This window comes from Aulostomus chinensis, chromosome 19, assembly GCF_037954235.1.
Source record: "Aulostomus chinensis isolate RoL2024-O1b breed Wild chromosome 19, RoL_Achi_v1.0, whole genome shotgun sequence".
Classification (NCBI taxonomy): Eukaryota; Metazoa; Chordata; class Actinopteri; order Syngnathiformes; family Aulostomidae; genus Aulostomus; species Aulostomus chinensis.
In genome coordinates, this window is record NC_141338.1 from 12,056,625 (window position 1) to 12,078,548 (window position 21,924).

At 42.2% G+C, this 21,924-nt stretch overlaps 1 protein-coding gene across 1 annotated transcript; it reads left to right on the forward strand.

The window, feature by feature from the left end:
* The first annotated feature begins 1,646 nt into the window (after positions 1 to 1,646).
* fgf10a (fibroblast growth factor 10a) lies at positions 1,647 to 21,635 on the forward strand. The gene is made up of 3 exons (XM_086187814.1): positions 1,647 to 3,013; positions 17,353 to 17,456; positions 20,892 to 21,635. The coding sequence occupies exons 1-3, from the start codon at positions 2,566 to 2,568 to the stop codon at positions 21,090 to 21,092; spliced, it is 753 nt and encodes a 250-aa protein (XP_086043940.1). The 5' UTR covers positions 1,647 to 2,565; the 3' UTR covers positions 21,093 to 21,635.
* Positions 21,636 to 21,924: the final 289 nt, after the last annotated feature.

Sequence of the window (21,924 nt, forward strand, 5' to 3'; positions counted from 1 at the left end):
CATGATGGCTGAATTCTGTGTGCAGAACTTCTATTTCGCATAGTTTTGGCCGTGCGGTCGGTGTGTATCCCCAGAAGGAGTTGTTTGAAAAGGTAGAAGTACTAATGCATGATGGATTAACTCTAGTGGACAGGATGAGGGGAAAAAAAGCAGTGGACCGTGATAAGACCAATGCGTCTGTTACAGAGCATCAGTAGTTCCAATAAAAACTGAGAAGAGAAGAGATGAGAAGAGTAGACGAGAGAAGAGAAGACAACTGAAGAGAAGGAGATATGGCTGTTGTCTGGCAATGTGAAAAGGAAATTAAACGATGCTGAAACCAGACAGGCGACCCAGTGAAATGCAGCAACACACGTAAGATCCACGGTCTTTCATCCAGGACGTGCAGGGTGATGTTTATCTAAAGGTTAAGCTCTCAGTGATCCAGTTAGAGAAATCACGACATCATATCTGTCAAAACAGCTGAGGGGGACTTGATTCAGCTCAAAACTCTTCCGTGCATAAAACAAACAAACACACAAACAGTCAGAAAGGTAATAAGTTTCGTGGGAGTGATTCTGAGCAACATCAGATTCAAATGTCATTTTAATTCAATCAACATCACCATAAACTTCACACATTAAAAGGTGATTGGGTGGTGGAGGAGGTGTGAAGCTGCATGAATGTGACGGGATGTTCGCGCCAGCTGATGAGCGAGTCGGTGATGTTTATGTATGAATGGTGACATCATTCCTTTCAGTATAGAAAGTAGACAAGAAATGAAACGTTGAACAACAAAGTAGAAACAAATGTTGCAGAAGGGCACCATATGTATTTGATAATAATAATAATAGTGATAATGTTTTGGATTTATATTGCACCTTTCATGTGACCCAAGGACATTTTTTTATTCTGATGACATGCTGATCCTTCAAGATTAAACATTCCAAAAACGAAATTATTACACGGCAGACTGGAGACCTGTCTCTTGCCGCCGCCGCCACCCCCCCCCCCCCCCCGCACGTGTGCGACCCTTAACAGATAAGCAGTATAAAAAAAAGGGATGGAAAATTTTCAGCATCACACCAAGTGAAGCTACAGTATCAAAAGCTGACATGTGCTGACTTGATTTTCTGATCAGGGAAAGAGAAGTTTAAGATAGGATAATTTAATTTGTTTTCATTTTGTTAAATGAAAAACATGTTTCTAAAACTATAAATTTCATATTCATTACAAACCGGTATTTCACCTCATAATCATCTGTAGTGAGGAGGACAAGTTCTGGCAAAAGGAGGATATGAACGTTTTCTTTCATTCTCTCAGCTCAACTGGAAGGGTTTGGTCTGAGAAGGGGAGGAGACAGAAAAACAGGGGAGGGAAAGAGAAAACGGGGTGTGACAGATCCCCCCTACACGCGTACACAAACACACACACACACACACAGATGTATACAAGGACACACATGCACACACAGTTCATCAAAGACAAATCATTCCAATTGCACCAGGAGATGACAACTGTGGAACCGCAGCAGATAAATAAGGGTGAAGGGAAGGACTCAGCTAAGTCACCTCAGAGAAACTCCAGATAACCAGAGAGAGCAGCGCTGATAGAGATAGGAGGGAGGGAGAGGCAAAGGAAAGAGGGAGGGGGCCAAAGGAGAGGGAGCCACACACAGGAGGAAAGAAGAGAGGCAACGCACCGCTCCAGCGCTCAGACTCCGAGAGGCAAGGACGGAGGAGAGACAGGGAACTCAGCTCACTGACAGACGCTCAGCAAGAGAGAGGGGAGAAAGAGGAGAGCTCTCCAGGCTCAGTTACACCCTCAAGTAACTTCAAACCAGCTCCGACCAAACAAGAGAACCAAAGAGACAGAAAAGAAAAAGAAGTCTGGATTCTTTTTGTGTGTGTGTGTGTGTGTGTGTGGTGGGCCTTGTGTGGATTCCTCTGGACATTAAACAAGAAGCAGCGTTAGTCCCGTTTTAACCAAATTTGTATTTATTAATTTTGGACGAAGCAGTTTAGCATCTTTATCAAAACCTCCTCCGCCTCCCTGGACTGGAGAGGATAACTGGTTTGGAACATGTGTATGGAGTAGGTTTTAGAAGTATATATTAATTTACTGGTTTTTGTCTTTGGATGTCCGGGTCCAGGGTCAAACTTTTAAAATATTGAGTGTGAGGACGACAGAAGAGAAGTGTGGCTGAGAGGGAGGAGGAGGTGAGATCTTTGAGGCGAGCCCCCAGTTGTTCTTGCTGCGAGGTGATCTGAGTTATGGATGTTGACGCATTCCTGCAGCGCTGCTGAGGAATCACCAGCACCAGTGAGCAGAACTTGAGGCTCCCGTGAGAGCTGCGTCTCTGTCACAGTTGTTACTGATCAGTGTTCATCTGCTCTGACTGGATTCAGCTTCCTGCTCCTCTACAGGTTAGAACAGTCCCAGTGAGGTTGTGGGACCCCAGACAGAGGCGGTTTAGTCGGTCAGTTGGGGGGGGGGGGGTTCTCCCACTCTTGTTCCCTCTCCCTGTACCCAGCTCAGCATGCCCCAGCCCCTGAGCACCTCCACAGCTCTCCCAGCTCCACTACCATGTGTAGATGGACAGTGACACAAGGTGCACCGGTCGCCTGGTCCTCCTCCTGCCCCTGCTGCAGACCTCCTTCACTCCTCCTGTCCCTCAGCTTCCTTCTCCTGCTCGTCCTGCTCAGACCCTCTTCATCCTCACCCCTGTCCGCTTTATCGCCTGACTCTGACAAGAACCACAATGCACAGGGAGGGACCCCTCCTCAAGCCTTCATCTCACACCAGTCACCTTCCTCCTCACCCACACCGCTGCATGCATCCTCTGCGAGGTTGCCACGGGCGACCAATTTGTCATCGTCTTCTGCAACAATTGTCGGACGTCATGTGCGGAGCAGCTACAATCATTTACAAGGGGACGTTCGCCAGCGGAAACTGTTCTCCTACCAGAAATTCTTCCTTCGAATTGACAAGAAAGGAAAAGTTAATGGCACCAAAAGTGAGGACGATCCATACAGTAAGTCTGACTCTTTTGTTTTTTTTCCATATTTTAAAAACTTAATAGGAAGAAATTACAGACTGTTACTATACAAAAGGAAGCCCACGTTGTCAGGCATTTATCTGTGAGTAGTGAGTTTTCTATTTTTCCTGTAGTGGTGGACAAATGACAGGTGACTGGGCAAAAGAACAAGTAACAGACTTTCCAACTTTTTGGCATGTGCGGATGCAGGCATGTTTGCCAGCGTGACAGAAGGAGAGGAAAAATGAAACAAGTAGAGCAGTCAAATAGACAGAAAGATGATCCCCTGGAACCGATTAGATATTGCCCAGTGAAATCTCTTCCTCTTTGAGGAAATATCTCAAACACAGCTATTACCAAGCCCCTGGGGAGAAGGACAAGTACACTTACTCCCTGCTGCCGCCGCTTCTTCGCTCCAGCTGGAGGGAATGAGGGCATGAGGGTCTCGGATATAAAGTGATTGCTGCTTCTTTTCCTTCTTTTTTTTTTTGGGGGGGGGGGGTTATGCATTTTGCAGACAGTTATTTTAATCTTTATTCATGCCAAGAAGGGTCAGTGAGCACACGTGCACTTTTGTCAGCACCGCTCAGCTTTACAATCATATTCCTGCTCATTCACGTTAGACTCTCCCACTGGTTCCTTTCAAGCATCTTCAGCTATGTTGATATGTGTAAAAAAAAAGAAGAAGAAGAAGAAGAAGAAGAAGAAGAAAACAGACTAAATGCAACTTTCTCTTACAGTGTAAAAAAAGTGAAGATGTCTGTAAAGAATGTACTTTAACTTGGAGTGAAATATGCTCTCAACACCACAGCACCAGGACCGGCATGTAAATCTCTTGAAGCCAGTCTTTTAACAACTTCTTGGGGTCGTCACAATTATGTACGACTGATAGAGAGCAGAAAACGAGCTGTTATCATTCTGTACTCCACATCTTTATCTTCTAGTTAAACACATCTGGAAGTTCTCTGGGATGAACAGTCTCCTGGCCGCTGAGCAGCTCAGAATAGCTTGCATGGCCCGAGGGTGCACTGAGAGTAGTTGTTGAGGGAGAACTGAACATTACTCCCACATTTACCTGCCTCGAGTTTCTCTGCCAGCTCACTGAATGCGATGGGTGAAGTCCAAAGCACAAGCTAATTGTTATAACGACCGGGTCTTGCTGCACGACTGGTTGAGTCTGTAAAACACGAGTGTCTGAGAATGCATCTTCACAAATGGATCTTTATCGAACGCACGCGCACGCACACACACACACACACACACACACACACACCTTCATGTCACAGATTTCTATGTATCTGTCTGTGGCGTTGTACAAGCTTCTCCTGCTGAGAGCACATGCACGCACACACACAGACACACACACACAGACACACACACACAGACACACACCAGCACAGAGAGGCCAGTCTTGCACATGGCCTCCATATGGCAAAGCCCACTTTTATTAGGGCCCAGGCCAGTGTGAATATATATGTGTGTGTGTGTGTGTGTGTGTGTGTGTGTGCCACTCAGACACCAAGGCTCTGCCAGACATGGCTGTGGCTGAAGGAATTTCAATTAGCGTCTCTTCCTCCCTCCCTTTTGCCTGCAGTCCTCTTTGACACACAAATGCACATATGCACACACACGCACACGCACACACACACGCACACACACACACACACACACACACACACAAATACAGAGCTCAGCTATAATGGTGCAACGTGTCACCAGCTATAACGGCATCAGGTCAAGGCATTACAGGCGCAATCCATCAATTTCAACAGCTCTTGTGACTTGATTTTCAGCGGGGAAAAAGGGAAAACTTTCTAGAGGAGACAACACGAGGACTTGGCCATTGAGAGCAGACTTGACTTGGCATGATATGAAGGAGGAATTTACTGGTATCCACCTGATAGAAATGCAGATGTTTCAGCCTAAAACACTGCCGGTGGAAATGAGGTGATAAACTTTGATAATCTAGATGTGATGAGCTAATGATCAAATCATGTGTGCGCGTGCTTTTACATGCATCTGTGGACACGCTTGTATGGGCATATGCTAATGCACCACCTCCCACTAGTGTGCTGAAAACCACCAGAGAACAACTTGTACCCTCCAAATAAAAACAAACAGTACATGAGCGTCTCCGATAAAAGGTTCTTAGTCCTAAATTTGCTGTTAAAACTATGGGACTTTTTAGCCCTCAATTTAGCCTTACAGACAGGAAGCCTGGTGGCTACTTGTAACTAGCCTGGTGAGACCATACGGAGTTAACGAGTAGTTTTTAGCTAATCAAAGCATTTAAAGGATTACTGAGTATAAGGATAAGAATAAGGAAGATGTGGTTTATTCCAAATGGTGCGCTTGAGAGAAGTCATGTCTCCGGACAGTTTTGCTGGTGCTTGTAACAGGAGGCTTTTGGGTCACCATTAGCTTCAAGCTAAAACTACGTGGCTGGCCTTTTTTCTGCATTCTGTAGTCACAAATATATGATGCAGCAGTGAAAAAAAAAATCTTTGTGAGCTCAAGACTCCTGCTTCTACTATGTATGTAACTAGCAGATACAGGCTTTGCCTCCTGTCTGTTCAGACAAAAAAAAAAAAAACTGTCCTGTGGCGTGTAAGAACAATTGTGCATAAGAACATTTCATGAATGAGGCTCTGTATCATCTCTACTCCTCTGGCTGAGAATATTTGACATTGTGTGTAACTAGATTAAGATCAGTGTCTGATGGGTTTATCATATCTATCGTAATCTTTTAGCTTATTTTTAAATGTTAGGTTGATTCATGAGTTCAGGCTGTAAAGGATTAGAGGGGATACATCTTGCATAAATGTACAAATTTGTTCTTTGATTCATAGTTCTGGTCTTTGTGTCCTTATTAAAAACACATGCCCTTTGTTGAGACAATACAAAGCTCGTTTTCACACAGTCTGCAGTAAATATAGCATGCGATCATATATGAAATAGAGCAAACTCAAGAGTTGCTCATCTACAACTAGTTTGTTTGAAAAACAAAAAAGCAAAATAACCTCTCCATTCCTTCAGGCAGAGTTTGTTGGTGTGGTTATCAGTCTGTAATCTGGTAATGTTCCAGGGGTCACTTTGCAAATGAGCGTCATTAGAGGGTGTCAGAGGTGATGAGGAAGTTTTGGGTCCATCTCCAGGGTCAAGGATCTCCTCCACTGCTGAATTTGTCAAATCACGTTGTCAAAGTTTAAGGAAGAGCATCATTCAGGCTTTTATTTGGGATGTTTGCCATGTTTGTCTTTGTGTCCATGTTATCGTTGCTCATCTATCCATCGCACCTCATAAGGCCTGGACAGGAAATGTGATTAGCACTAATCCTGACACAGACTACAAGTAGTAGCAAAACCAGTCTCATTTTATTCCCTCACTTTTGTCCACAGAGTATCTCATTGTGTTTACAAGCAAATAAAGCAATGAAACAAATAGAACGGCTCAGGAATGAGTCCTAAAACCCGGGACCACGCTGAGCTTCTGGTTCCCTCGTCTAGGAGTCAATGGGTTTCTGGTGAAATACCTTAAGTAAGGTCCGTGGTTCATACTAGCTCCAGATATTTGAAGGTGGGTTTTTTCTTATGGAATTTATAATTTAATGCCACATCTAATATTAATAATAAAAACAGGAAAGCAGTGACTAGGTACAGTAAATAAACAGCACGCCAGGGTTTGTGAACCTGGTGACAATGACATCTCAACTCTGAGAGCTACATGCAGTCTCAAGATTGACTACCACCAGTTCAACTCTATGAGGGATGGTTAGAGAGGAAGGTCACACATGCCTCCAGTCGTAGTGACCGGTGCCAGCCTGTCCTGTCCTGTACTGGGAGCTCTCGTTCTCACTGTGGCCACACCAATTGTGTAGGTTGTACTTATTGTTAAATTAGCCAGTAGCTTTAATGAACGTAACACAATTAATGGATTGTGTGTTCACTGGCCATTATTCTGATTTAGTGCACATTTTCCACATTTTCCATGTCTAGGCTAATTACACAGGTCCAGCCCCCCCTCCGTTTGACCCTAAGACCCGAGTCAGGAAGATTTGTTAATGGAAAAGTCATGGTGCATCACTGCTGGCTGCTCTCTTCACTCTCTTAGCTATGTGGTGTGGCATGCAAATTTCACATTGTTGTTAGGGTTAGGGTTAGCTGTAAGGCTGCAGTCAATTTGTATCTGTGGTGGTTAAAACATTGTTTTAATTGCTTTTTTTTTTCACTCAGGCATCCAAACTTTTTTTTTAAGAGCCTACAAGTACAATGCAGTTACTTTAAACTACTTGAGTATGAAGTTATGCTCAGGACCAACATTTCTCTGTCTCCTAAGCTTCTAAAAGCCTCTCACAAGCCAGCAGAGTTCTAACACAAGGCAACAACGCGACACGTGCTTGCCCTTCTCGAATATTTTAACCACTCGAAAATTAGTCACAGCCTTTTCCCCTTTCTGTTTCTTTTTATTTTGTTATGTCTGCATCAGTCATCCTTTTCCCCCATTCTCTTGTCGATGAGTGTTTTTAGGGTTCTCATGGGAAAGCGTATCAGTGTGGCCCATAAATGAGAGTTATGAGGAGGTATGGGATGCACCAAAGGTTAGTGTCAGCATTACTTTTTATTCTAAGTTTTTTTTTTTCTGACAGATTCATGGACTTCTCTCTTCGCAAATAAAGTGGGTGTGCAAAGTCACCGAGTGAGTTTGTTCAGAAAAAAATGTGACAGCCATCACGCCGTAAATGCTAAAGCTGCCAGAGCCACATAGGCCATTCAGCTGGGCTCTATAAACATTTCCCTCCCTCTGCCTACCTGCACGCTGGCCCCACCTTCCTGCCACGACTAGCTAGTCACCAGCATTTGTTCATGGTTTGTGTGACAAACAGGAGCCTTTCTACATTTAGAAACAAACATTCTAAAACATTATACAGGTGTTTTTAATATCCTATCAGCCACAATTCACCAGAATGGAAGAGCAGGAGTATTGAATTAAGGTAAAACTTCTGATTTTTTATATTTCATATCTCAAATGCGGCTGAATCAGATGTCATGTATGACTCATGGCCCGTTTTCCTGGAATCCACCTCACAAACACCGTGATTTCCTGTTTTCTCTATGCTGAAAAAAGCCGAAGAATTGAACTGTAATGAATGTCAGACATAACATTTGCTACCTGTCTGATGTGACCACAATAAATGAAAAAAAACAAAACAAAAAACAAGTCACCTTTTTTAGCTTTTGACCTCGAAACTGAAAAGAAACCCACAGGAACAGAAGAGTAGGTTTGAGGAATTTACATTTTCTTAGCGTGCTTTTCAATTACCTTTTTGTTTGTTTGTTTTTTACACAAAATGTCAAATACAGCCGGGATCAAATCATGACAGGCGTGATTCATGCCTCTTTTGACTGGCATGAAGGTACAAAACTGTCAATTTCCTACAAAACCTCTTATATAGTATTCATTATTATTGCAAATAAAGGATGTTAGTTCACTCCCACTTTGCCTCGTACGTGTAGAAATCACTCTCCGTGTCATGAAAACAAGTCGAATGAGCTGAATTTGAATAAATATCAGGTATGAAATGTGATGTCAGTTTCTATTATACTGATATGACCGCATGGATTTAGAAAACAAAATACAAATCTGCAGGCCTTTTGTCTGTCATTTACCTCCAAACTGACTGCAAAGACCAAGTGTAAGAACGCGGTGGTGATTCTCCCTGCCCCCGTTCATCAGCGCTACTCAGAGCCCTCTTCATCTCACACAGAGGGGTGAATGTGCAGGTCCAGGGGTACAGATGTATGAGCTCCCTTTGACCCCATTACTGCTTGTACAGGGTCATTTGAGGTGCATGTAGATGTCAGGAATGTTGAAGGCACATACGCAGCACTGAAATGGATCAGAACAACCCTCCAGAGCTGTAGTGGTAGATACTGAAGACCTATTAAAAGTGCAGTTTTATACTTTTAACGAGAAGTGATTTTTCTTCCCATCACTTATTTAGCTGCCTGATATTGTCCCATCAATAAATCACACTCACCATGAACGTGTCGGTTACAGCGAGTCGGCGGCGAGCCAGATTTTTGTTGGCCAACCGAGGCGGACCTGCCACAAACCCCACCAGTTAGGCACCACCTTAAACAAAAACCTCAGAGCAGCAAATCATGTGTCTGTAAGATCTCCTGCTGCTTTGGAGCACTTTGTCTCTTTGAAGAGAAAATAGCTCCAAACATCCAGACTTGATTATTTTTTCACAGAGAAATCTTAAAGACTGACATGGTTGCTTTGATGGATGTCCTTTTTCATTGTTTATATTATCTTGGAGGATTCTTGCAGAGTATGATCATGCATATCCCAGAGAGAGAGAGAGAGAGAGAGAGAGAAAGAGAAATTGGAAGGAGACATGCAATGAGTTGTTTCATTGAGCAGCTCTAATTACTGTGAATCATCATTCAAATGTCATAACGTGCACTACTTCCATTTGTGAGAACACCTGTGAGCACAGAGAGAGCACCTACTCTTCATGTTTTATGACTTCTATGTCGATTTTTACCATTTATATGCACAAAGAAAAAAAACAACCTCAACTTGGCTCGTGTCACACCTCCTTGTTTGTTGTTGTAGTCTAACAAATCCTTACACTCGACAACAACAGAACCACAGACATGTCAGTTTGGAGTAAACAGCTATGGTTAAGCTGTTGGCATGATTTGGAACATGTAGCATGTGCTATGTCAGCAGCACTACATTCTTTGTCTATGGCTTCATGTTGTAATGTTGTGTAATCGCAGCAACATCACGGAGGGGGTAATTCCCTGCTGAAGAAAAAAAAGATGAAAAACACATGAAAAAGAGGAGAGGAGAGGAAAAAAGTGTTGAATGTGAAGCTGCTAGATTACTTCATGTGCAGCTAAATGAGCGGCTTGGTTGGGTTCCCTCTTTATGTTCTACAGCAGCATATAGAACCATTTTTACCCTAAACTCAGAAGAGAAGTTTTCTCTTGCTGTGGGAAACATGATATTTGTCTGATAAACATTTAAAGAGCTTTTCCTGATGAATGTTTCGGGCTGCCATGCATGACTACTTCGGTTTCTCTAATAAGTGGGGATTTTTCGATTTTTTTTTTTTCCTCCATCACAATAAATTGACAGTGTTTGAAGTTCAGTAGATGGAAGAAAAAAAAATAATATTTGAAAATGTCACTTTGAGCGAAGCCAATTTGGGTATTTTCCTAGTATTTCTAAACTCTTAGCAGCTGTTAAATTTATTTTCAGGTCATGCGGCAATAAAATGCCATTTTTAATGTGTATTAACAGGCAATGTTAAAAATAAGCTATTCAAAAATAGCTAAAACTCTTCAGAGGTAAGGGCTAAAAGGTCAGCCAATTTATAAAGAAAACCATCAAGCTTCATATTTGTTATTGCAACAAAAATGTGTCTTATTGCAGCCAAAATCTTTTGATAAATGTATGTTTCAAGACAGAAAATTAAAAAAAACCTAATTATACTGTAGTACAAGTTTCTCATATGTGTGTATTTGCTCTGCTGAGAAATGTGATGCAGCCTAACACTGAAAGTGTCATTTTGGTGTTAAATTGGTGCATGTGAACAAGCAGAATTAATGGCCAGTAAACCCAGTAAAGCAGTGGGAGGTGAAGAATAGCATCTGTGATGGATAATGTCCAGGGCTCCTGCCATATAGACACAACGTGCTTCCTGCTCTCTGGCTCTCTCTCTCTCGCGCACACACACACTTGCATGAAAGTGAGGCTCTTAATGGAGTCATCAAAGGTAGAGCTGAGGGCTCAGAGTTGGGTTCAGGGAGACATCTGGACAGCCTGGCTGTTTGAACAGAGCAGCCAGGAATGCCAGCTAATTACTGTGTGTGTGTGTGTGTGTGTGTGTGTGTGTGTGTGTGTGTGTGTGTGTGTGTGTGGACTGTATGAGCATAAATGTTTAAAATGAGATCAAGAAAGTGATAATGCTAAACAGACTAATACTGCCTACATATACTATTTTTGCTTTATTTCAACTTTTCTCTAAAGCTCAAAGTCCAATGCCAGCATTTCAAACCACAACAGTTGGGCAACATCACACTGGCAGCTGAATTGTAGATGAAAAATGTGTGAAATGCAGACGACAGTCACAGCACATTACCTGAAATCATAACTCCTGCCGTGTCAGGCCTGTGAAATGTTTTGACAGAAACTGGCAGAGTTGACGCTTTATCACGTTACAAAGTCAACTGTGTTAAAGGAATCACAATATCTCCGGTGGTTGCGCTTTTTCTTTTTTTTCGCCCCTCGGCTCGATCAAATCCCTATTAACATCTCTGTGAATTTACTTTGGCTCTCTCCCAGCGGCTCTTAAACTTGTGTGTGACATAACTGGCTGTGGTCTCCCTCTGGAAAGTGATCTCCACTTCTAAAGGAGCTGAAGTGATGAGCCTTGCTGACGAAACCTGACGCTATCTGTTAGCGTGCCGGTGTTTGAACACACCCAGGGTTTTCACTCAGGTGATTTGGTTTGTTTGATTTTGAAATCATCTGTTTGTTTTTCTTTTTTCACCAAAGCCAGTTTTTGAAATCTCACACACAGCTTGAACAAAGCATTTTCGGTTATTTCTGTCCTACAAGACAGACAGCGATGTGAGCGGTTTTGTCAGGGAAGAAAATACAACCATTATGGGGGCAAGAATAAGTGAAATAATACAGCGAGCGCAGGTCAAATAGAACAATTCTTCTGGTTTAAAGAAAATCTTATAAAGAAAGCAATTCAATGAATGCACAAAAGACCCATTATATCTACTTAATAGGATTTATAACCCAGAAATCTAATATGTGCAAAACACATTTGGAGAACAAATGCATTTACCGAAATTAAAAAAATAAAATACAAAAAAAAAAAAAATAGGCCATATTGAAAATCAGAAACAGGCCTGAGTTTTTTCATCCCCGGTCAACCAAAGTCTTCCAGACAGACTTTGATGTGGCGGCTTCACACAGGGTGATACTGTTGTTAGCCACATCATTCTAAACCAAAACCTCAACGCGCCTCAAAACACATGACACACAACAGTTTCTACTCAACTCAACATCTTCACCAGCGTTCGCCAAGCAAATTGCACAACCAAAACAATGTTTGCTCTCTCTCTCTAAATCTGCTGTCACACATAGACGGCGATCGGGATCCATCTAGACATCACCTAGATGAGCCCGACATCAGAATTAGTTTGACCCGACAGAAGGTGGACTTCAACGTCCGAATGAGCCGGTGCATGAAAATCCCCGCAGTTGAGCGGACGAGATGCTACAGAAAAAGAAATAAAACGCTGGGGGTGAAGAATGAGCGCCATTTAATCTACCATTATCTACTATTAAAGTAGAGACAGAATGAGATTCTGGACAGCAGGGCGCAGGAGATGTTCAAACAACAGAAAGTTATGATACGAGGTGGTTCTGTATCCATTTTTGCATCCTTTTCTGTGACACTTCCTGCATGTTTTACCCAGGCGCCACCTCTTGACTGAACCAACTAGTTCCTGTTGGTGAGAAAAATTCTTGATAATGACCTCCTCTTCATTGGATTCAGAGAAAAGAACTATAATGTAAAGAAAATTCAGTAAAACAACGGCCTCAAACGACAAAGCACCCATTTTATTTTCATATATTTTATTTTATTTAGGTATGTTGCGACCCATGTTTTGTTTTGAAATTCTTCCTTTGAATCTCCGGCCGGTGCATGGATGTAGGTTAGCACTGAATCTACTGTACATCATCAGGGATTCTATTCTGGTGCAAATAAGATATTGATTAAAAAAAATTAAAACAAAGACAAATAGCTGTGAAAATGGGTCTTCATTGCGGTGTCCGTGGCCTTGTTCAAACTGCCAGTGCAAATCAGCGTACGAGACACACAACACATCAAAGCCAGATCGACACAAGAGCATCAAAGCCTCTAACCTGCGTCCATGTGGCTAAGCTAAAGATAACAGTACATGGACAAATTTGGAGGACAATACGGAGACCAACACTGCATGAGCCCTTGCTGATAATGACAGAGTCTGCTAGCACTTTGGGGGATGCCTCTGTAGGTCTTGGTTGCAGTGCAAGAGATAATGCAGCATATGTAGTTACTGACTCTATAATCATTAACTCGGCAGCCCATCTGGATAGATGCCAAGGTCCAGACACGACAGGTCCCATCATTACTTGCAGACAGAGACAGACAGACAGATTGCCACCAGTCTAAACAAGGCCAGTACCTAAAAGAACCAAATCGTTTCTTCTCACCGAGGGAGGTTCATGACACTAGCTAGTCAGCAACTCAGCATCAGTATTTGAAGACCTCGACTCAGTGTCCGTTCCTGTCCGGGGTCCAAGGTCTGGATGTGAACAACCTCAGGATGAGCTTCTTCAAAGCCCCCGAAGAAACAGCGTAAACATTTTCACAACCTCCCTTAACCCTTAGGTTCAGTTTGTCCACAGAGGCCGGCCGAGGGTCGAGGGGAGGACTGACTCTACGTGTGTGTGTGTGTGTGTGTGTGTGTGTGTGTGTGTGTGTGAGAGTCCCTGCCTGTTTTTATGAAGTTACTGTAGTCAGAATTGTATCACTAGTGCCACTATCTGTGCAAAAGGCCAGTGGTTACACTTTAAATGAAATATAAAGACACTCTACGCTGAAATGTAAATACCAGTAAACTTTAATTATTCTGTACTTCCGTGGCCACTTACCAAAATAAATGAATTTCTATGCGAAAGGGGCAAAATTCTTCCTATGAGACAGCTTCAAATGGTTGTTGACGTAGCTCCCCTGAAATCAGCTCTAAGTATTTTTTGCTGGATGAAGGACACAGAGAGGAAAGATGACACTGGCAGAGAGCAAGATTCTCTCTTGTTTTGATACATATGCACACATAAAAAACTTATTCCGACCATTCAAAAAACAAGTTCAAATATCACCGCAATTTTTTATGACCTTGGCTGCGACTGTTAAGTTGGTCTTTTCATAAAAATAAAGCATAACAGTGTGCAGAGGAGAATATATCAGGGTTGACATGCACCGCGGGAATTTGCGCCTCTGAAGAGATGCTAGCAGCTAAAATATCACATCTGTGAGGAGAATGAAATGTTCCTCAAACATGAATACGATATAAACTTTAAAAAAAACAACATATTTCCAGAACACTTAGCGATTTCTCATCGAATGAGGTTTGGATTTTGATTATATAATCCCTCTTCACTCTCTAGTGCAATGGTTTAATTGCGCCGACTGAGGAATTTGCACTACCAACTGTTTATCTTGATATTATTCGGATAACTGGAGAAGACTTTTGCTGATTTGATGGAAATTTGGTTAAAATTAACGCTGCTGTTTCTGGGTGGAAACTTGGCTTTGCGAGATTGAGAAATTATCTCACTTAGAAAGCGGGAGGTTAGAAAGTCTAATGTAAGCAGACAACAAAGCAACAACAATCATTCACAGAATGGATCGAAAATGAAGAGCATAACGAATTCAAGACCAGATCAGAAGTGGTTTGAATTGACAAAAGCTGCTTTTCAGTGTGCGCTCTTAAAAGAAAATCTCTATTTGTGGAATTGACACAGAGATGAAGACTTTGATGAACGGTCTCACTGTTAGGAGGTCTGGTTTTGTTTTAGCATCTATCATGATGTTATTGTGTTAAGTCTGATTACCACTGAACTTTTGAAATTCGTCTAAACACGTTAGTCCAAGTGCTCAGTGAGGAAAATGAGAGAAAAATAAACCATTTCAGGGGCAGTCCAGGTTTACCACCAGGTTTGTTTATGTGTCTGTGTGTTGCATGTCCCGTTTTTCTCCAGCTCCTCGCCATAAACCCCGCTGCTGCAATCTAAACCTTTTGTTGCAGCCCGGCCTTTTAACTCCCGAGCAGACGGGCTGCTTCTGGTAACTGGTAAAGGGGGCCATAAAGGAGCCCTCTTGCTTTGGTTTTTGACAAACCACATCAAACAGGAGGAGGGGAGTGGGTTTGAACAGGTGGATCAGCCTGAAGCGCAGCACAACACGTCGCCTTATTATGACGGATGGCAATTGACAGACGTCACATGTGGTGCAGCGGGACGAAGCTGAGGGATTAGTGTTGTGTTGTGGTGCGGTGGCTACTTTAATGCTTGTCTAGATGAGAAATGGAGTTAATGTAACAAGCCAACATGATGCTCCACGAGCTACAAAATCCCTTTGAGGTTAAGAAGTTTAACAGCTTTTTATTTTTGGACCAAATAAGGGGACAGTTTGGATGGATTAGTGCCAAGAACTACATATTACAAAAAGAGGGAAGTGTAGCATAGAGCTAAAACATTCTTAGCAATATGTTGTATTTAAAGCTATACTGCACCCAAAAACTGCGCTTTGCCTCTCTCAGTGTTGGGTGTCTTGACCACACCTTCCCACCCCCCCACCCCCGCATGACCTCTGAGACTGCAGAAGTCAGAAAACGCCAGCCACAGACATTTAGCTCTAAGCTATTGCAGACTGACTACTAAAAACAGCAAAACTATTCAAAATTTCCAGTTACAAACCTTCGAATACATGGACCGTATCATCCAAGTCTTCTTTATCCAGTCCTTTAATCCACAAACTCTGATTTAAACTAAAACAAGCTCTAAGAACTAGAAAAATTCAGTTCGACTGTGATTAACCGTGACCCGCTAATTCATCCAGTTGAACTTGTGCCACATTCGCACCTAGCAGGAAGTGCTCCGCTGTGCTTGTTTTTAGCTCAGATCTGATCGTTTGTGGATTACTGAGTGTACAGCAAGAGACAGAAGATGCGGATTGTTCCGTATGATGTGTTTTCGAGAGTTTGTAAACAGACATTTTGGACATTTTGCTTTTGTTTAATGTCGGCCTCCATTAGTTTCAAGCTAAAAAATATGCGGCTGGTGTTTTCTCAATATCTGAGACGCCAAGACTCATCCAACACATTCTGTTGATGGTTCATCTGTAGTTATGACGCTCCAAATCAAACCAGCCAAGGGGGATGAATACATCTGCTCAACCACGAGAGAGGACAAACACAGACAGATTCTCACTTATCTAAATACAAAATACAAATACATAAAAACAATAGTTACATGTTCTGAAGCCTTCTTTATCCTCAGTTAGGTCAATATATGACAACTTTATCCAACTAGTTCATTCTGAATAAAATGGAGGTTCCAGGTGTCCAACGATGCTGCTTGACCTGAGTGTACTGATCTCTTCAGCAGGAGAATGAATAACACACCACAGTCGATCTATGTCACTCTCTCTAGCTCCGTCCTCTACTACCCCTGCAACCTGGCTTCACCTCCTACTGGCCCCTCTGGCAAATCCTCTCAGTGCTCTGATAGTTTTATGGTTCGTGATAACTGACTTTAGGATGAGAGAAGAAAGGGCCGGCGACCACAACTCAAACCAATAATTGGTTCAGGTTTGAAAGCCGATAGGGATGCCTTGACCTCTTGCCAGTCTGGCAGCCAGAATGTCTCTCTCTGTCCTGTCCGCGTGCCTGCGCTCCCCTGGTCAGAAAAACAAACACAGAATGGAGAAATGTTTTTTCCTGGCTTACACCTCGGTCCAAGGGCACGCCGCCAACAAGCTAACCAGCGAATGAACGGGGCAAGAGGCCGGTCTGAGGTCTGACTGTCACATATAGAGGGGCGAGGGAGATGAGACTGGGGCTCGCTTGTGAGCAAGAAATTGAGAAGATTTTGGTTCTTCCTGCAGAATTTTAGGGTTTATGCTCCATTTTGGAACATTACAGAGCCTAATCCAGAGTGTTGTATGCAGACCTTAAAAGTTCCAAGATAGAAACACATACTTTTGCTTCTCTTCCACAAAAAAATACAGCTGTAAGCTGTTAGAAGTGGTATTGGGAGAGGAAAGCTCTGAACTTTGATTCAGATTTACTTCCAGCATCAAGGACCCATGTTGACTGTCTGGATGAGTTTAATGAAACCTGGTTTGGGGTGCAACATGGGTCAAGGAAGAACCGGTTCCATTCAGGGAAAAATGGACAAATCTGAATTCATTTTGTAGGAAATATTACACAGATGCCGTCAGGGGTTCCATCTCCTTACGTGCACTTGTAGTTACCGTCATCACAAGGTGATGTCTACAAATTGAACGTATTGTTTGACCATCAGCACAAATCCCTTTAGCGACTATGTTTATTGACCCTGGCAGTGTCTTTGTATTTTTGTATGTTTTTATCTGGGGTTTTAAAGCAAGTTTGTTTCATTTTTATGCAGGAACGTACATAAAGATGACAAAAGAATCGGATTTGAAATTTTACTCAACGTTTTTGTCTCTCCAGGTATTTTGGAGATCAAGTCTGTGGATGTGGGAGTTGTGGCCATCAGGGGTCTCAGCAGTAACTACTACCTGGCAATCAGCAAGAAAGGAGAGCTGTACGGAGCGGTGAGTTGTTCCTTCAGAACCTTCGCTAACACGCTACCGTCAACGTGCACTGGCAACGGTTAGTCAATGCTTAGTTAACCCTTACTAATCTGTTGGTCAACGAACATCATTAGTAAATGACTCTGCTAACTTTACAGGTTACTAGAACATTAATAAATGATTCTTTATTTTTAAGTAATGGCAATTCAGCTTAACTATGCATGAACTAACCTTTGTTAATGTAGCTTTATCGTTAAGTGTTACCCAACCTTCTTATGTCCCTCGAACCCTCCGCATCAGTCTTCACTCTGACATTCTCTTGATTGTTATGAATCCAGTCAGATGATGGATGAGGCAGCAGGACTCCAGAAATAGAAAGCACTGTTAGCACCGCTCTCTCTCTCTCTCTCTCTCTCTCTCTCTACCTGTCCTCTACGCTCCATTCAGAAACAGGGAACACAATCCTTCAGTTTCTCTATTCTGCTGAAGCCTCTCTGGGGAGAACAGACCTTGTTTCATCCGTTTTCTCTCTCTCCCTCCTTTTCTTCATCTCATTCTTTCCCTCTTTTCCTCACTTTGAAAAGACCTGACTGACTTTCAGCGTGTCTCTCTGGAGCCACACCACAGATGAAATGACACACGGTAGAAAGACAGAGAGGCATTCTGTTGCATGGCCTGAAACTGAATTCCCATGACGTCTTGTGCTCGCTGCAACTCAAGTCACAGAAACACAGAGCTGAAGGGCTGGCATTCGATTACACCTGATGGCTCTACACAGTGACTTCTTTATCCAGCCCTAATCAAATAAAATCATTGTTTCATTATATTGCCAGGTTGATACAAGCAAGTGCCTTCAGGTTTTACGCTGATTGAATTTTTTTTTATTGGATTCTTATAAACAATAAACAACTCAAGTGGGGTTCTGGGGTGTTTGAACTTTATTTAAACATTTTTTTCCCCAACTATTGAATTACATTTTTAACCTTTTTATTCTATCAGAGTAGCCATTGAGTAAAATGGTATGATACAGTTAGTGTTCAGGATGGATTCTTTAATGGCAAATTTAATTTTGTTAGTTTTTATCCACTTTTCAAGTCATTTTATTTGAATGGCTCTCTCTCTCTCTATCTCTACCCCCCCCCCCCCCCCACACACACACACACACACACACTCTGCAAGATCTGCTGCACAGTGTCTATAAAATATTCTCATTTCACTTTGGGAACATTCAGTTTTACTTCTGGAACCAATTTGAACAGCTGTGGCCAGATGCACAGAGAGAGAGAGAGAGAGTTGTATTGTGTGTGTGTGTGTGTGTGTGTGTGTATGCATGCATTCAGTACATTTTTGCTTATGCATCCATTCAACTGGCTGTTCAAGAGACATTAGCCTGAAGCGTGAGGGCATCTTCCAGGAAAAGGACAAACGTTACTCTCTCAGATCATTTTCTCTTCGTATACCAGTGGGTGGTCACTGTGGCATGTAAGCCACAAACATGGCGGCACGATCCACTTTGCTGGTGACAAGAAGCCCAAATTTGATGGCATGCAAACCTCTCTGCCCCGTGACACACAAACTACACTCACACTGGATGGTTTTCATGTCCAGTTGGCCTTCATTTCACTGGTGATTATTGACCACTAAAATGTTGTCGCTTTGCTTAGTTGAGACCAAAAGGAACTAAATTAACATTAATGAGCATGAAAATAACAATAAAAGTAATATTGACAAGCAGATGTTGCTGTAATTTTCCAGAGCAGATGAATCACTTGTGGCCACAGTTCTAACATGAAAAGATAATCATTCAGTTGAAGGATTAAGAAGTTCTGAGGGCAAGAAGATTCAATGAACTCAAGGCTTGTAGTCAAAGAGGAACTCACCCTGAAACTGAAATTATGAGGGTATAATTTATTCACATGAAATGTAGTCAGCTGCTCATTAAACAGAGAAATATATACGACCTTTAAGACTCACAAGAAGAGTCTCGTGACTACAAGGTTGGAAAAAAGAAGAAACATGAGCCAGAGAAATCCTATCACTGCGTGTAAATATCATCCATTTCCTGGTTGTGAACTAAGCAGTGACTTTTAGTTATTTTTTTATATAAAAAAAACAAAACAAAAAACAACCAACCGGAACAGGAACAGTCGGGATGACATTTTTATTACAAATAACATGATTTAGAAAGCACTCAAAGCATAAATGTCTGCCAAGAACGGTACCAGGATGCAGAATATGAACACGGTCTCGTATTCCCATGACGCTGACCTGTAACAAACTCCATACCATCTCCAGGAGCTTCATATTTAGCTCTGTAATTACATACATCACCTCTACCAATTTAGTCAAAATATGTTCAAATGTTTCAGGGAGAAAAATACGTTAAAGTATTCAAGGTCAAAGGAGAAGGATACATTCCAGGTGCCAACCATTTCATATGGAATAGGTGACATGATCGGAAAGTATTGCCAACTGTAAAAAAATTCTATTCTGCCAGTGGCCTAGAACCGTCTTCAGGGTCCAGGATCTACAATTTGATCCAGATCGTCTCAAAAAGATACTCGTGTCTCAAAAAGATACTCGTTTGTTCCTTGTACCATTAGCAATCTCTCAAAATTCTATTGACCTACAGTATGTCCTTATTTTTGGAGATATCCTGCCACGAAAATACCTAGCAGAGTCCTCAGCCAAGGTTAAAACACCCATCCATCCATCCATTTTCAACCACTTATCCTGTTAAAGGTCACGGGGTCTGGAGCCTATCCCAGCAGCCTTCAGGTGAGAGGCGGGGTTCTCCCTGGACAGGTCACCAGTCCATCTCAGGACCAACACATAGAGACAGACAACCATTCACACTCACACTCACACCTACGGTCAATTTAGAGTATCAATCAGCCTCGTCCCCTCTTGATGTCTTTGGACTGTGGGAGGAAGCTGGAGTACCAGAGAGAACCCACACAGGAACAGGGAGAACATGGAGACTCCACACAGAAAGATCCTGTGATGGAGCCTCCAACTTTTATTTTTTTGACATGAGCTGATATTTTTCAGGTTCAGGGGCAGCTGGCTGGTAGCTGTCGCTGTGCAGACAGACGCAGATATCTGACTCCATAAGTAAATAATTAAAATGCCGAGCTTTTCAAAATAAAAGCAACACTGTTTCATTGCACGCACAGCATAAGTACTTGTTCATTCGTGTTAATGACTGACATACCGTGGGTCGGACAGGGATGGCCAAAGGGCCGGATGTAGCCCACAGGCCGTAAAATACCCAGGTCTGTTCAACACTGTCAGCTTCAACTATTTGTCACACACCACGTTCATGTGTTCAAACTAAAGGGAAACCTCATACACAATGAGAAGCTTCAAATCTCTGCCTGCACTGAGATGTTGAATACTTTGTCTCTGACCTCTGTTGTGCTCCTCCCACTGACCCCGCCTGTTCTTCCTCTGCAGAGGGACTTCGGCCCTGACTGCCGCCTGATTGAACGCATCGAGGAGAACAAGTACAACACCTACGCTTCAGCAGAGTGGCGCAACAAGAAGAAGCACATGTTTGTGGGACTCAATGCCAATGGCAAGCCAATGAGGGGGAAGAAGACGAGGAGGAAAAACACAACCACTCACTTCCTGCCCATTGTGGTACAACCACGGTGATGGGACGTACCGGCCACGCCTGCAGGGCATCGGACAAGAGGACAGAAGAGGCGACATTGGACAGATCTGAATCAGACCTGAATGATGCACTGAGGAGGAAATGAATAGAAACTATAGACATTGTGTCTCTGTTGGATGAAAGACATTTCTATTTTTAAAGAACAAAAAAAGATATATTGGTATACAATGTATATATTATTTTCTGTCTTAAATTATAAAGTACATTGGCACAGTAGGAAATATGAAAGAAATGACTTGTGCCAAAATGTGATCTGTAATTCACATTTCTATAGATCTGTGTCCATGTGAAGCGCGTGACAGAGGAAGTCGATGGGTGAAAGCGAGAACAGGAGAGACAGAGAAAAATGAGGGAGAATCAAGAAAGTACCAACAAGTCTAACCCTCATAAATTTATTTATTTTGAGTATTTAACAAAAAAGAAAAAACACAAAGGACAACTTTTTGTCTTTTTCTTCTTTTTTTTTTTTTTACCATTTATGCCTTTCTTTTTGAATACTAATCATGTAAACCTGAATAAATATAAAAAACACATTTGTCTTTAACTTGATTGCGTGATTTTGAATTATTTTGGTATTTTCATGATTCAGTTACTGGCTACTCTATTGTGTGTGTGTGTGTGTGTATATTATATATATATATATATATATATACATATAGAGCTAAGGGGCAGAAATAAATACACAAAATAGAACAAGGAATGCTAATGTTGCAAAATAGATTATACAATAGCATTATGTGCTGTAATTATTTGATTATAAATCAAACAAACGACTTATATAAAGAACGGGCGTGACAGAGGGAGACTAAATAA